General features: G+C 38.5%; 1 protein-coding gene across 1 annotated transcript in view; it reads left to right on the plus strand.

The window, feature by feature from the left end:
• Positions 1-17,412, plus strand: part of PLPP4 (phospholipid phosphatase 4) — a 47,440-nt gene that overhangs the window by 8,689 nt on the left and 21,339 nt on the right. Inside the window, exons 2-5 of the mRNA XM_039709239.1 lie at positions 8,219-8,327; positions 12,190-12,280; positions 15,655-15,718; positions 16,909-17,033. Of these exons, the coding sequence (XP_039565173.1) occupies positions 8,219-8,327; positions 12,190-12,280; positions 15,655-15,718; positions 16,909-17,033 (389 nt within the window). The remainder of the gene's footprint in view (positions 1-8,218; positions 8,328-12,189; positions 12,281-15,654; positions 15,719-16,908; positions 17,034-17,412) is intronic.

A 17,412-nucleotide genomic window follows, 5' to 3' on the forward strand; every position in this document is an offset into this window, starting at 1 on the left:
TTCACTTCAGGTCCAAACATACTCAATAGTGTGTGACATGCAGACATGAAAAAAAGGAAAAAAAGAAACTTAACTAGACTCATCTCCATGAATTTGCTGTGAAGCTGTGTAGTTGCGCAGGGAACTGTGGAGAGTTTGACTGAAAACAGTTTGAGATGTAATCAAAATAAGCATTAAAAACATCAAGAGGAAAATTTTGACTGTCTGCACTGTGTTTGGGTTCATTATTCAGGCATGTGCTTAGTTAATTTAAGCCTGTAATACGAATTCTGTTTTTCACTTTAGGATAATGTACAGCTGCCAGCTTTGACACTTCTAATGGCTGCAGAACTCATTATTTTGTTTTCCTCTACTTTCTCCTCCCCAAAACCACATTAAAATGGCTTTTGTGAAATATCTTGTATCATAGGGTATATTTATAAACATAGAGGATAGAGGCAACAAATAATACCATAAGTATTTTTTTTTAGTAAATAAAATAAGAGATAATGCAGTGAAAGCAGGAGCCAGTAGTTTTCACTTGGCTGATATTTCTAATTAAATTTAAATTGGTTATTTCTATTTCTGTTTAAAACAACCACTGTTGATTATTTCTGGTACATTTCTGGATGGCCTGAGGAGTTGCACCTTGACAATAAGCAGCAGCTCTGACCTCCATGCCTTGTTTTCAAGGGCAGCACTGCTCCATGTCAGCAGGGATCACAAGGACTGAATGGCTCTTTCACCCCAGGAGCAGCCAAAACAAAGTTGTATTTATTTCACAATGGTTTATTACTCTGCTGACCAGAAAGCAAAAATCACTTTCAGTATTAGGTCAAGGAAAGTTGTGAAAATTAAAAAACAAATATGATTTAGACTCATTTTGCAGTCTTTTTTTCATGGTTCAGTGTAGTCACTCCTGTCTCCTGCTCTTCTGATCAAAGCTGCAGTGCTGCATGACCAACTATTCCCTCTTTGTTCCTTCCACTTCCAAATAACCCACTCCTGTGAGGAAGATATTATGGTGAAAATGCTGTATTGAAGGTAATTAAGTACTCTAAGGCCTGGAAACCCATTTTATTCCCATGGAATGGGAGTTTTCTAGATTCACAATAATGATGCTCAGTGATATTTGGCTCTACTTGCTATCAAAGGCTCAGCCCCTAACAAGGAGAATGCATGGATTGGAAGTTTTTGGAATCTTTCCGGTGCACAAGAACAACTTCCTAGCTATGTGAACCTCTTGTGCTGTTCATGCATGCTCAGATAATCCTTTCCCTTTCCTCTGTGTCATAGGAAGGAAATTTTTTACTTAGAGAGAGTTCAAATGCCAGGGGCTGAGAAAACAGGGACAATGTAATTTAAGTGCAAAGAAACCTAACATTAGGTTCTAAAACTCCTCTCCAGGCTGTTCTTTCTTTTTCAGCATGGTGAAAAGATTGTTGGTTTGCTCTTTCATATTATGTATTCTAAGTATATATCTCATTTATATGTGATTTCATAAGCTGCAGAACTCCTGTTGTGAGCCTGTATTGTTTTTAGTTTGAGATCTGAGATTTTAAGTGAGCCCACAGCTGTTGCCTCCTTGCTGGGTGCAGTGTTGGCTGCAAAGAGGAGAGGCCATTCATCTTTGGAAGAAGTTCTACTCTGATATAAATCTGTAAAATCAGTGGATATGTCAGGCAAATCTGGGAAACCTATCAGTAAGGCTGAAGGAAAATACTGGAAACTCTCCTTATTTAGCACTTCAGAGAAATGTGACAGCTGTGGTAATATGTGTGTGTGTTAAAACCACATCAGAATTTATTTTCCATCTTTTCTCAATCAAAATGATTTCTTGTATATCTGAAGAGCTAATGGAGGCATATGTGCTAATTAAATGTCACACTGCAATTGCTAGCTAATTTAAAGTATTCAGAAATATTTTCCATCAAGTCATACTGACTCATCTGAAGCCAAAGGTACCCTCCAGAACCAGTCCTCTACTTGCCAGTGGCATTAAATAAAAACCCCAAAAACATTGCCCATGCCCTTTGCTTTTATCAGTCCCAATAAAGCTCTACATGGGGATTTCAAATTGTTAATCAGAAAAAACAAATTGTTAATCAGGTGTAAACACTGCATGGCATTGTACTAGGAAATAAAAAGTTTTTAGCTGTTAAAAAGGGATAATTTATTGATCCTGGTGTTTCTGTGTCAGTGTGAGTGTACAGTACTTAACTGGTTTTAGTGCAGTTAAAAAATGATATTTACAGTAACAGGTTTCCATAAAAGTCTACGAAGAACCAATAAAACATTAGGTCTGTTCTGATGGGAACACCTCATTTGCATTCAGTACCTATTGCAGTATAAATTAGGATATATATTTAAAATTAACTGTTTCATTTTGGTTTCTCTGGAGAAGTTAAAGCAGTTGCTGGGTGTTTGTCAGCAGTGCATACTTGGCATGTGGAGGTAATAAAGTCCAGTTAAAAAACAAACTGCAGAATTCAGAGTTACTGTGATACTGACATGGAATGGTTTGCCCAACCTTGCTTTGTAAAACCATGTCAGGAAACATCAAATCTCTTGACACCCGGTGTTGTGCCTTAACTACAGAGAACATTTCTATCAAAGTAGCGTTTATATTATTGAAGTTAGATTTTTAATTCATGCCACCTTCTTCCTTGCTCATCATTCATAATTGAGTCTTGGCTAGATATATTGTAACCCTTCTTGATGGCTGAGGAGCTGTGGATTTCCCAAATTACTTTAGATATTAAATGTCTCAGATCTCTTTGCTTGTGCTAACCTCTGAGCTGACACAAAGCTGTCTCATCATGCTGGTACACACAGGCTGCAGCATTTCAGAGTCTGAATTGCTCCAGCTCCTTGGAGAGCAGAATCATGGTGATAAACCACAGGCTTTGCTTCTTATCTCCCCTCATCACTATCCCCTCTCCTTCAGTTTTGTTAATTTTACATGCCAGACACAGAACTTTTCAAGCTTTTCAAATCTTGTCAGTTTTTGCAGGAATTTGTAAAATAACCTCCAAGAATTTTTTTTTTCCCCCATGACATTATTTGTAGGCAGTAAAAAAATCTAGGTTTTCTCATGGCTTGCAAATCAGTTATTCTCTCCAGGAACATCAAATGCTTTTCCCACTATTAGTGTGTTTCAGAAAGAGTAAACTTGAATTCAAATGTGAGCCAAGGTGATGTGAAGAGTGTTCAGTGCTGATGCAAACTCTGAGCTCTCTCTCAGCCCGGATCACTTGTGTGGAGCCCCTAAAGCAAATCCTGAGTTATGAATTGTGTACATCTCTGCAATTAGGGCAACTATTACCAACTTCAGCACCACTGACACCACTCTCAACTTTGCAGAACAGCTGATTGCACAATTTAACATGGCAGGCACACCAGAAAAGCTTTTACTACTAGCTTTGAGACCCAGCTTTGGGAATACTGGAGGAAATATCCATGTAGAAACATGAAAAATGGAGTTCCAAGAGTCCCAGTTAATTTGTGGTTTTGGGAGAGGCAGCAGCGTTCTCTCACAGAGAGTTCTGCAGGCAGGGAATGGTGGTCAGAGCCAAATGTATTCCCCACAAGCCCCCAGAGGTGATTTATAAGAGAAGTTGATGAACATGCCATGTTTTTGTTGTTTGCCCCAGAGGGGGCATGCAGACAGAGCCATTTGAGGATAAAATCTGCTTTTCAACAGATGAAGCTCAGAAAAGAGGAGGGGCATTCATGAGGTGTCTGGGATGAAAGTCTGGGTGTCACAATCCCAAGTTTCTTTCATTCTCTCCTGGTGCTTTGCCATCCCAAGTGTACTGCTCTGTCCTCTCAGTTATTGTCACTAGGTATTTGGGACAAGGTTTGTCTGTGAGAGGAAAAGTAAAAGGCAAAAACCCCAATTTCCCCCTTCTCCTGCCAACCAACCAAGCCCTCTTTAGCTGATGCTCAGGACCAGGCAGAAATTTAAACTTTGCTGTGTGATTCGTGCAGCTGAGGGCCAGGCAGTGGTGGAAACAATAAGGTGAGGTGTCACTGTCACATTTTCTGAAAAATCCCTTCGCCAGGATTTCTTCTCCTGGGAAGCTGAGAAGCCTCAGAGAAAAATGAAAACAATAATTCTCCGAGTTGCTTCTCCTGTGGAATGTGGTAGGTGATTGTTCCATTGGGTGCACGTGAATTGTTTTTACTTATTGGCCAGTTATGGGCCAACTGTGCCAGGACTCTGGAAGGAGTCAAGAGTTTTTCATTATCATTCTTTGTAGCCTGCTGTCTGTATCCTTTCTCTGTTCTTCAGTATAGTTTTAGTATAGCATTCTATAATGGAATATAATAATAAATTAGCCTTCTAAGAACATGGAGTCAGACTCAATCATTCCTCTTTTGTTGGGGACCCTGAAAATAGCACAGTGAGGTGCCAAACAATATCCTGCTGCTGCTTATGGGGGATGAAAACCACTCTGGAAACTCAGGTCAAAACCTCTATGAAGATATTTATGCTCTGTTTGATTCCTCCACTATCAGCAAATGGTTTCATAAAAAGATAACCCCAAGTTATTAGTCCATAACATTACAAAACTACTTTTAGTGAGCTGTTACCTGGCTCTGGCTGTGCTGTGGTGCTGGCACGAAATGATCCTAAAGGGCTGCACGCTGTGAAATGGAAATGAAGTTAATGTACCTCGAAGACCTGGGAAAAGAGCAGTGTTTTTACTCAGTGTGGAGCTGTAAGCAGCAGTGCTGGCATGGCCAAAGCAACCCCAGGAATTGGGGCACCTGTTGCTCACTGATGTTTTTAATGGAGTTTGGGCTCCTCTTTCCCTTGGGTTGCTTTGAAAGTCACAGTTAAAGGCTCTTGATGTTAATGGAAATGCTTTTATGCCTTAAAGATGTCATCATGCTGAAGTGTTTGAAATCTTGCTTGCTAAGCTGTTAAAAACATTGGGTGAATATGTAAAAATGAAGAAAAAAGGCCAAAAAGCTAAGACTAAGTTTTTCTGTACTAAACAAAGGAAGTTTTTTTGCCCACCTGCTGCCAGGAGACACTTCCATGGCTGAGGTTGTACTTTGGGCCATAACACAAAAGGATCAAAACCAGTTTTCTCTGTCCAAGGCCTGCATTCATTTCTCATCACATCTAGTCCTTTAAACAAGCTTGAGCTGACTTTTGAATAGTAATAGACTGCACTTTTGGTGGGACATAGGGACATAAATCCAAGTGTCAGGCAGCTTAGAAGCCAGTATGTCCTCATGATTGTTTAATGGAGTACAAAGGGAATTGCCTTCAAGCTAGTGAAATCTCATATCCACTCACCCATTGGTGATGCTTCAAAAAAGAAGAGAATTGTTCTCTTATGAGACTTGGCATAAAAATTTAATTAGCAGTTGAGCTCTTCGAGAAGATAAAAAAAAAAAAGTTATTTCTTTTTTTACAGTCTCTTTCCTTTAACTGTTTACTTTCTATTTCTGTATTGTTCACAGAGACATCTGCTGCCTTCTGCAGATATTTTTTCTTCCTCCTTCAACAGTGATTCTGAAATTATTTTGCCCAGTTTCAGAAAACTTTTTTGTTTGTTTGTTTTCTGAGGTTTTTTTTGCATTGTGTTGCACTAAATTTGAACACAGTTTTGGGAAGATGTTCAGAACACAAGTCAAAGAAATAGATGAAAACCTAATCAGATTTAATATATAGTGGTTACAAAAGTGCTGCTGTTGCATTAAAATAATAATAATTACAGTCATTGATGGATTTGTTGAAATAACTAATTCTTTATATGAGTACAGATGAGTATATATTAATCATAAAATCAGTCCTCATCTGAAATCAGATACTATTTATGTTATTTATTACATTTTCATCTCTTTAGTACACGTTATTTTGCTCATAAAGGCATTAAATCTTGTGACAGTGTGTATCTGCAGTGTCCCACTGTGTGTTTCCTATGAGAAATGAATTTGATTTTTTAAAAATTCCTCAAATTTAAACAAAAATAATTCCAGCTTTCTTACATCGCAAGGGACAGAACACAAAAGATCGAGAAGAGCCCCAAACCTTTAACTCTGTTGGCATTTGTTCATTATGTCAAATATCTTACTATCATATTAATTACATTTCTGATCTGATGTGACAAATTTTCCAGAAGTGCACTGGTGCATCTGGTGCACATGATCACCTTGAAGCACAGATGTTTGTGTGTGGTTTGCACTCTGCAGTTACCAGAAATACTTCAAATAATGTACTTTAGGACTCTCTCTTAGTTGAAATTTGGAACCAAACCTGCTTGCATTGTCTAGGAGTTGACCTTTATTTTTCTAGTTGAAAACTAGAAAATAAATTTTTCATATGGGTGATATTGCACTCTTCTTTAGAAATGTTTCCTATTTTCATGTCTTGTGTAAGTCATTGTCTTTTAAACTTAAGCTTTGTTTTCATTTTGAAAACACTGAAACAAATTGTTTTGACACTTCTGAAGTTCACTTTCTTGGGAGAGCAGGCTCAGACTCCGGGCTTGGAGAAGCTGAGTACAACAGTAGATATTCATTTCCCTTGCAAAAGCAGACTCCTTAAGCTCCCAGAACAATCTTGTTGTGCATGTAGGCCAGTATAGGAAACAGAAATACTGTTACAAGTGACAAGGCTGTGTTTGACCTTCTTTGGTCCTTAAATTTGGTTGTTTTCCTTTAGGAAAGGAGAGGAAGAAGAGGTTGGTTGGGCTCTTTTGGCTGTTGTGTGGAAGGAGTCTGAGTGTGCTCAGGTAAAGGGGTCAGAGAAGGGTTTGGGGGGATAGACCTTTGAAGATACCCAGTTTCCCAAGGGCAGGGGCAGTGGCTTGCTCCTCCAGAGGAAATTGCTGACCCAGCTGGGTTTTCTGAGGTTTGTCTTCCCTGGGGAGAGCTGCATGTGTGAGTATGGTTTAATTTCACTCTGCTCTGCAAATTGCTTTGGGCTTTTTCTCTTTACAAAGTCACTTGATGTGCCTGCTACTGATGTAAAACCTGTGTTTGGAGAGGTTTAAAGCCCTTGGCTTTGGAAAACTTCCAGTAAATAAAGCTTTGGGCTGCTACCCCTCTGAGTTCTGGCTCTGGTTTATCAGGTGAGACCAACCTGCAGGAAACTGTCCCTGTGTCCTCCCTCAGCACCCATTCCTCGAGCCCTACTGAACTAATAAACTGAAATGAGAGTGCAAAACAAAGGCCAAACTTCCCAGGTTGTCTGATATTAATTCAAAGCCAAGAAAAGTTAAAGAGCACTGAAGGACTCTGTGGAAAAAGGAGATAATTTAGGTAGTCATGAAAAGCTGCTGAAACTTCCTGCTGCAGCCACAGATCGCAGTTCCTGCTTTTTCTTTCAGTGCATGACAAGATACTCACACAAATTATTTTCTACAGAACAATGGGACCTCAACATTTTATTTTGATGCTCTTGTAAAATAACGTAATTACAGAATGATGAAGTTTTTAATGTGTTTGGTGGATTTTATTGTTTTTGTTGTTGCTTTTTTGGTTTTTTTTCTGTTTGTTTTTTTTTTTTTAATAAGATGGCTAACAGACATAATAATGAAATTAAAATTATTTTGGTAGAATGAGACAGTTCAGCTAGACTTAGGTTGTTCTTCAGCTTGACAGCCCATCCTGTTTTAGGTGTCTCTTTTGGAGATATTCACTAAAGTTATCTCTTTTTATCAGTAGAAGAAATTTTCTGGGCTTCTTCTTTATTTTGCTTTGTGATCCTGCAAACGCAACTGTCGTGCTTCAAAGTCTGAATCATGACATTTGAAAGTCATTTAATATTTTACATTGCTTGTATAATTTTTTCAGGAATTATAACAATAATTATAAAACACTTAATAATTATAAAAGACTGGATTACATGATTGTAAATTGATAATAAATGACTACATGATTTATTTAATCTCACAGTCTTATTTGCACACTTTTCCCAAGGAAAAAATAATTATTTTCCACAGCAGTGTTTATGTAACTTTTACAAAGTTGTAGAACAACTTGAAAGGTGTACACTTTTAAAACCCATTTTCTGAAGGGTGTATTTATATTTAGAGTTTGTCTTACTAAAATGCAGTGAGGTAGGATGGCAATGTAACAATTTATTAATAAGGATAATTCATGCATGCTGTGTCATAGTCAAATTTGGGGGAAATTGTAAATGAGCAGAACTCTTCTGGGTTTTTTTGGTCATCACTTCAAATTGTGAAACATCTGTACCTTTCATTGTTTTTTTCAGTTTTACGGAATTTTTGGATCCATTCCAGCGAGTGATCCAGCCAGAGGAGATCTGGCTGTACAAAAATCCCTTGGTGCAATCAGACAACATCCCCACACGGCTCATGTTTGTAAGTACTAAAGGCCATTTGATGGCTGCAGACTGAGTAAATGTTCCTTTGATAAGCAGCAGGAAATATTGCACAAGTAGAGGATGTTCCTTTAATGCTAAAGACAATCCTTTTCCAAGCCAATGTTGTCCAAAATGTAGCAAATTATGGGAAGTCTTTAAAAAGCAGCATTACCAGTTGATTGAATTTATGCATGTTGATTTTTCAGTTTGGGATTGAGAGCAGTGTTAGCTGAGAGGGATGTGAGAGAAATGAGAAGTTTTTTTCAATTAGCTGGTTGGGTGACCTGACAAAACCTTGCCATGCTCTTAGAAGGTTAAGTGCTTAAATTTGGAGATCCAATTTGTTTTAGTCGTGTTAGGAACTGAGATACTGGACTCTGAATAATCTTTTTCTTTTCCCTGGAGGCAAAACCTTTGTTTTAGCTTCTGCCAACACTAAATATATCAGAGAGCTGCCCTGCTGTCACTGCTCTTCTGGCTCTTCCCTGCTCAGCACATGCAGACTGGATGGCTGAATTTGGTTATCACAATTCATAATTTTGATAACCTTCACCAGCAGTGATTAATAATCATGATGATCTCTGTATATGACTGCAGTAAAACAGACCACCTCAGAAATGCTGAAATTACGGCTGTAGTTGAGGCTGTAGAAGTGGTAGTTCAGTCTTCCCAACAGCTGCCTCAAAGTTATCTTTTCCTGAGTCTTCAGTGAGGCCAGGGTTTTACTTTTCAATCTTGAATTCAGATTAAATGCAAATCAGCTACATAATTTCTATTCAGCTTTATTTATAAATGCTTAATGCTTAATTTATAATTTTTTTTAAATTAAGGAACAGTTTAAAGGTATCTCCAGTATATGAGGCAACCATTTATCTCAGCCTTCTAAGACAGATGCTAAAGGCCTGATTTTTAAATCTGCCTTTATGAACAAAAAATATTTTGTTTATATTGCACTAAGAAGCAGCTTTATTTTGGACTTTTTAATCTTGGATGGAAGAAAATATATGTTTTTCCTGAAATGGAAGACAGCTGTGTAAAAAACACCAAAACGAAAAATCAAACAACAAACAAACAAAATATCCCCCAAGCCAAACATTAAATTGTTGTGCTGGGAGAGACTGAGTTTAATTGTGTGGTTTTTCCTCCTGCTCAGCATTACTTTGCTGCTGATCTGTTTGCAAAAGAACCAAGAGTGAATCATGGTACAGGGTTTTGCTGCAGTGCTGAAAAGATTTTTGAAACCAGTTGGGATAATCATTCATCCATCCTCTTGTTCCCCAGGCAATAGGCACTGGGAAGCACAATTCTGGGATATAATTATAATGTATTCCCATCTAATATGTTCCTATAGCCCCAGATTTTGGCAGAATTTGTGGTGGGTGGAACTTTGAGGCAACTCTGTGTCAGTAACATTTGTATGGCCTGTGTTTTCTTTCTGGCTCAGGTTTTAAACAGTCAACAGCTTCTTAAATTAAGAAACATGGGTAATTTCTATATTCTTTTCTTTTTTTTTTAATTTAAAAGAAGAAAAATCTGGCTCTAGGATTGCTCATAATCTTTCATTGTGGAAAGAATTTGTTGCCACCACTGTACTCTGATATTGAAATTATGGCCATGGCTTATCAGAAAGCCATCTCTAAGACTTTATGAATTGCTGGATTATTTTATTTGCTATGAGAGACTTGAATTCAAGAGAAATGTTGTGAATGCACATCCAAATTAGACAAAGCTGACTTCTGCATGGGTAGCAAAAACTGGAATGAGCTGAGCCTGGTTCTGTCTCTCTATGAAAGGACATTCCTCGTCTTGGAAAGTGCAGGTAACTGCCAGCTTTCCCTTGGAAAAGTGGAATTGTGTCCCTGTGACTTCAGGACCTCTCTGGCTTGCCAGGATGGATAATAAACGACAGAGATTTTGTCCATGTTTCACAAAAGCCTGGCAATGCTGGAATATTTCACTGCAGGGAAAGGAAACATAGCTGAGATGTATCTGAGGAGAGTATTGCTCATTAGAATGTTGCCAAATCTGTTTTAGATATGAGCCATAGAGAAACTTTTTGCAAAATAAATAAAAGGAGTCTGTCACAAGCCAAAATTTATGTGTGTGTGCATTTTGCTGCAGAATAAAAAGCACCTTCCAGCTAATGCATTTGTGTAAGGAGCAGCAATACACCACGAACATGAATAGTTCATCTCCCTAAAAAATTCACATGCTTGTGAAATATGAGGAAATTGCAGTTTTACCAGATTTCTGAAGATGGATGGGGAAGTGGTTTGGAACAAGCTGCCATCTGAATGCTATTCTTTGTTGATAATTTCTGATGCTCCTGCTTGTTCAAAAGATTTCTGACTCCATTAAACCACCACTATAAGCCTGTCAGCCTTGGCTGTATTTCTACATGTTCTTCAGTCCTGGAATGCAGATGTTTTTCATGCTTTTTTTTTTCCTAGTGGCAATCCTTATTTTTAAGAATGAAACTAGAAATTCTAGGGTTTGCTTCAACTTTTGTTTAATTTATTTTTACTTTCACACTGTCTCTGAAAGCAGAAATTAAATTGCTGATGAGGAGAGAGAGAAGTGAATATTTCTGGAGCAGTAAAGTGGCATTGGCATCCAAACTTCAATTTCACACATACTTAGACAGGGGGAGATTTTAAGTGGAAGTGACTCCTGTTTTTGCACAAATTCTGGTGCCTGCCTTCCTAAATGTAGAAAAGGGGAACAGACTGCAGCCTGTGTTTTAATCTGCATGGTTCACTGAGTTAGTATTTTGGAGATGCAGGCGAGGACAATCTGGTACGAGATGCACAGCCAAAATTACAAACATAGCCCATTCTCGTGTTGTTTCCTACTCAGATTGTCTAAAATCATAAAGTGAGGGCTGCGATTAATTAAAAATTTAAATTAATTAAATACAAAATTTAATTCTATTTAAATTTAAAATTTAAAAAGAAGCTTGAGTCACGTGTCTTTTGCCATAATATATCTGTCTGGTCTGGTTTTTCTATCACTGGGGCTATTTAAGAGTAAGGCCCAATTCAGCTTCAGTAAAGAAAGCATAATCTTACTTAAGACCTGGCATCTATTTTGCCATTTACAGCTTAATTTTTGCCTTGTTAAAAAAAAAATAAAAAACAAACCCAAACCTCAGCCACTTTTTTAAAAGAGAATAAAGTGTGTACACTGAGGCATAGATGCCATTTCAGGTTCCTTGTAGGAGGATTCCTGTCCTCCAGCACTGACAATTACAGGATATTCTGTTTAACCAGTGACTAAACCTGTAGGTGCTCAGGTGTTGTTTTTCTGAGTTTGAACAAGACAAAGCAGCTTGCTCCACATCTGAACACTTGTAAACAAAAGAATCATAAAGACACAATCTTCCCAATGCATTCAAGCATGACAGTTGAAAAGAAAACAAAAAGTAAGAAAAAGAGCAGTTTGAAATGCCAGGATGTTGGTGCTGCAGGCTATTGTGTTGAGTAGGGGCTTACTGAGCACTCAGCCTGGGTGGGTGGGCTGCCTTCCTCAGCAATGCAAAGAAAAAAATGTCCAAAATCTGTCTTTTGGAATTTTGTGTACCTTATGGACTGTTACTTTTTCATTGGAGAAGCTGACATTTTAAATGCATCTCTGGGCAATTACAAATCAATTACAGTTGAGGGCTATATTGGAATATTAATGTGCTTGTCAGCCTGGAGTTGCAAAGACAAATCATCCCGCTTTGCTTAAGGTCAGGAGTCTGATAAAGATCATTCAGCCTTTCAGTTTAAATGGAGCTGGCTGCAATGGAGCTAATTATTAATCAGTGGGACTGAGAAGGAATTGATGCTCTCACACATGGTGTCTGTTATCTCTCACAGGCAATTTCGTTCCTCACGCCACTAGCAGTCATTTTTGTGGTGAAAATAATCCGTCGAACGGACAAGACCGAAATTAAAGAGGCTTTCTTAGGTAATGTATGTCATACTTCAAGGTGCAAAAATGTCTCATGGCTCTCAGAGATTGATTCCAAGTGTAGTCCAAGCCTTGAAGAAAACTTGTCTCCATTACAGCCCATTATGGTCATTTTCAGTGCAGTCTCAGGGCATCTCACAGAAGCCTTTGGGTTTATGTGTGATTGTAGATGTACAGACTCTGTGCCTTAATTCCACAATCTAGCCAGCAAGGACTGGAATTTGATAAGCAAAGACAAGTCCATCTGAGAGACTGTTCAGATTTATGTTTTTCTGTCACACCCAATCTGTTACTTTCCTCTTATTTATACTTGCAGCTATTCTAAATCAAGGCTTTGACTGGAAAGTCCTGTGCGACTCAGCTGTTTAGTGTAGGAAATTACTCTTCTCATTGTTTTCTCTGATCTTCTCCTGCAATTTACTGTTACCCATTGCAAAATCCGTGCTCTTGGCTCAGTTTTTCTAATTAGATGCTGTTGTTTCATCCTTAACTGCCAATGGAATTAGCTGTGCACTTAATCCTGGGCTGTGAGCTGTAGTGGCTGTGCTATGGGTGAGCTCTGATTACAGTTGTAGGCAGGAAAGTGGAGTAGAGGACAATGGAGAGGGTAAGTTTTAAGCTGTTCCAGCTAATTCTGGCTGTGCCTGTCTCTTGAAACCTTACAGTAATATGTGCTCAGATCCTTTTGATTTACAGATATTGCCAGAGATCAATATTGATTCAAGCACTTTCACTGGCAAGGAATACCTTGAAACACTGAGAAGTGCAGATGTTTTTGTTGGCCTTATGTTTAAAACATTCATAATTCTGAAATTCTGTTTTATTGGCTAATTTACGCTTTATTTATTGTCCCTTACATGGTAAAATCAAAGCAATACTCAACCTTGCTTTAACTTGGTAGGATGCAAATGGCACTGTGTAATTGGAAAAAAAAAAAATTAGACAAGGCTTAATTCCCATAGATTATTCTTTCTTTAACTGCTCTCACATAAGTGTGAAATGATCCTAGGTTTGTTTTGACTGCTGTCAGTCATTTGTTGTAAGTTCTGAAATGTCTTAGAGTGATACTTTACTGACAAGTCCATTCACTGGAAATAACTCCTCATTCATCAAGCACACAGAGTCAGCTGTGAGCCTCCATTCCTGTTGTGTAAGCAGGAGAGGAGCTTAGGCTCCATTTCTACATCATTTACTTTCACCTTTTTTTCTAAAAAGACATGATTTATTTTTTTTTTCCTGCTGTTTTGCCTTCTGTTGTTATTGCCTCTATAACATTAGAAGAAAAGTTGCCAAATTCCCCAACATTCCCCTTGCTGCCCAGACTAAGGAAACACCAACCCTGATGTTCTGTTCGGTTTGTGCCATAACTGTGGAACTTCTTTTGGCTTATTTGCCACTTATTTACCAGTTCAAGTACACTCTACTCTAGTAAAGTCCAGTATCTGATGTGAGGGTTCATTTGGTGTGGTGAGCCTCTGATTTGCTGAGATCTGTCACAGAATGTTCATAAAGAATGATCAGGGAGTTCCCCAAAAGGTGGATTTCTTTAAGCATGATGCATAGAGGAGAGAAAAGGTGAAAAAGAGATGAAAATTCTTTGCCCCTCATATTGCCATTAGTAGAGAGAAGGGGATTCAATGCACCTGGAGTAAGGAGGAGTTAATTTAGGTGCCCTTAAGCCTTCTCCTGAGAGTGCCTGAATCTCTCACTGACTCGATTATGTGACATTAGATGGGCAGTATGAATCTTTCTTAAGGGAAACAACAGCAGAGCAAATAGAGTTTTTTTTTACCATCCTACATTCACACTGTCACTTGATGCTTGGCTTGCCAGTGTAAGGAATGTGCAACAGTGAAGGCACAGCTCTGTCAGGTGTACAAAGAACCATCAAGACAAAACTCAACAAAAAGACTGAATTTTACTGTCTGTCTTCAAAGCAGGTATGTTTTTTAGAAGGGCAGTGTAGTGCTGTGGCACTGCTGGTCATCTGCATTTGACTTCATGGAAAATTTCCCCATGCAATTTCCATTAAAATCTGGGGGAAAAATGGGATTGAGTGGTCATTGTGAACAAAGGTATTAAAAGAGGAAGAATGTTTTTAACAGTATGAATGTCTAGGATTGACTTGTTCTTTCATTTTTGCTGGCAGCTATTGTTATATTCTGAGAAAACCCTTATTTTTGCTTTGATGAAGGTCCCACTTTTTTTTAACTTAAAAAAATATAACACACAACACTATAATACATTTTTATGATCTGTAATATCCTCAGGCAAAGGTTTTATGGAGACAGGATGAGTGCTGCTGAAGTGCAGCATCTGGGGCAGCAGCCCAAGGAGAAAATAGCTCAGTGACTGTCATAATCAAAGCTATATTACTGTAAGTGTTCTGCTGGAAATCAGACATTTGCCTGATAATTTTTTTTCTGATGGGAAATAAAATTCATTGGCTCTTGGTTTGCAACAGGGAGCTATGGTGTGGACTGCAAAATTAAATAATTTTTAATCTAAAATATGTGTATGTGCAGGATCCAAGTGCCAGTGAAATCAAGGCAGAGATCTCCACAGGCTTGAGATGAGGTTCTTTGGAATGTCTGGACTTGGCATGCAAGCACAAATAGAAGAGATGATTAATTCTCACCTAGTATGACAGTTCCTTCTTGTTGTCCAATTTTATTAGAAAAAGATGTTAATCATGGGAGCAAATGTAAGGGGAAAACACTGAAATATTTAATCAAAACATCCCAATCCTCTTGAAAGAGAAATAAAGTAATCTAATTGTAATTTTGGCCAAAAGGCAATGCTTTAGCCTGAAAGTGTTTAATTGCATCTCGCACACACACACACATACATATACATATATATGCAATTAAACACTACAAGTATCTCTATATCTTGTGTATTGGTTTATAAAGAAATTCTACTACACACACACATACGTATATATATATGTATATAATAAATGTGTGTGTCTACAAGTATCTCTATATCTTGTGTATTGGTCTATAAAGAAATTCTGCTTGACATAAAGAGCATGAGAGTTTAATCTGGTAAATGACAAAACACAAAAATTGCAAACCCACAGTACTTCATTCTCTAATTTTTTCCCATTTATTGACTTATGCCTGTGCAAATGGCATGGTAGGAAAACTGGCTTTGTGTAGGGAAATAAGAACAAAGCAAGTCATGATTGTTACAATGCTCTGAGGTCTGTCCTTAGTCTGGGTAACAACAAAAACAATAGGCTGAAAGAAAAGATCATTCAGTTTTCAGTCCAGTAATGGTTTAAGTCTGTAAATCAAATGCTGTAGTGCTGCAGTTTATTGCTTGGTACTGAGGTTATTATTGTTCTCTTTGTTCATTGTGTTTTGTAGCTGTTTCCTTGGCTCTAGCTCTGAATGGTGTCTGCACAAATACTATTAAATTAATAGTGGGAAGGTAAGTCCTGTCATGTTCTAAATGGTGGGTTTAACTTGAGAGGAATGGAGACAGACTGACAGCTACAGCAAATCCCAATAAATAGAGAGCTGCTGTTCCAGTGGAGTCAGAGGGGCCCTGTGGAGCTGTCCTTGGCCTGCTGCAGGTGTTGTACAACTTCATTAGGTGACACCCCACTGTGGCAGCAATCCGTGGCCGTGTTCTGCTCTTGTTTGACTTGCTGGCAGACCCAGACAAGCGAGGGCTCTGGGAGGAGTGGTGGGAGCTGAAATCAGTTCATTAAATTGGCAGCATGGGAGGGGAGAGTCACAGCATGTGGGAGCTCAGGTGCCAGTGCCCCTTGTCTGATTAAACAGGAATCAGTTCATTTTGTGACAAGCATATTCTGTGTCCAGGTGACATCAACAAGCACAGCAAAACAAACCTGAGAGCTGCAGTAAATGGATTCCTAGGTAGAACATTTCTTTAGGGAATCATTATTTTGAATGAAGGGCTCAGAAAATATGTTTTAGGTACTTTTTGTCTCTTTATAAAAAATTTAAATTATTTCAGCTGAAAAATATGCATTTGACTTGAGTTCATACACTGTTTGACAGAATCCAGTGCTGCTTTTGTTGCTGGGGAGTTTTGCAGCATTGAGGAATCAATATTTGTGTTTGGTTTCGGATGAATCCTCTCTGCTGCAGAACTGGTGCCCTGACAGTAATGGCACTTGGCACTTTTATTTGATGGGTGCTTTTAAAATAATTAAGAATACACCCACTTCTTTAGTGTGGATGCAGGAATAAGCTCATTTTTCCTGCACTCCAAGCCAAGTATTTTGCTGTCAGCTTGTCTCTGAATCTTTTCTTTTCCACGTGGTTTGTTAGCTCAGGGTCAGTGTGACACCAGTCAAACCTGTAGGCCCAGCTCACAGCAGGGTCAGGAGAATCTCAGAGGTTTGCTCAATGCACTGAGACAGTCAGCATCAAGGTTGGTTTAGATTTTGATGGATGTTTTTTGAATATTCTGAGCTGCACTTTTTGGCAAGACCTGTGAAAATTTGGGAGTTGTTACACTTTGTGCAGAACTGATGACTCTAGTCAGGAGTAACCTGCATGTGTGTGATAAGCAGTAAATGTAATAATCACTCTGAGGCTTATTTGTTACTACAGCTTCTGTATTTTTAATATCCATGGTGTTTTTTGTAGACCGCGTCCCGATTTCTTTTACCGCTGCTTTCCAGATGGAGTAATGAACTCTGAAATGCACTGCACAGGTGATCCAGACCTGGTCTCTGAAGGCAGAAAAAGCTTTCCAAGCATCCACTCTTCCTGTAAGTTCACTTAAACACAGTGCCTCTTTAGTAAGAGGCACTGTCCTTTCTGTGGTTTGGGGTTGCTCTTCTTCTTCTGGATGGTGAACCTGATTTTTGCTGGAGGAGTCTGAATTTCTGACTTTCAGAAAGTCAGAAATTTCCTTCTGGAAATAAAATGGTGAGCCTCTGACCCTTCCTCATCTTGGGAACCACCTGAGAAGATTCAGAGTCACAGCAGAGCTGTCAGAAGAGTGAGGAATATTCAAGGTTCCAGAACACTGTGATTCTGAGGGACATCTGTTCCCCAGTGCAGAACTTTGTTTGTATAGTAAATATTTATTTTGTTATATTCCAATGAAGTAGGACTGTAGGACAGTACTGTCCTACAGTCACTCTT

The sequence above is a fragment of the Passer montanus genome, unplaced genomic scaffold, assembly GCF_014805655.1.
Source record: "Passer montanus isolate IOZ18808 unplaced genomic scaffold, ASM1480565v1 scaffold21, whole genome shotgun sequence".
NCBI classification, from domain to species: domain Eukaryota; kingdom Metazoa; phylum Chordata; class Aves; order Passeriformes; family Passeridae; genus Passer; species Passer montanus.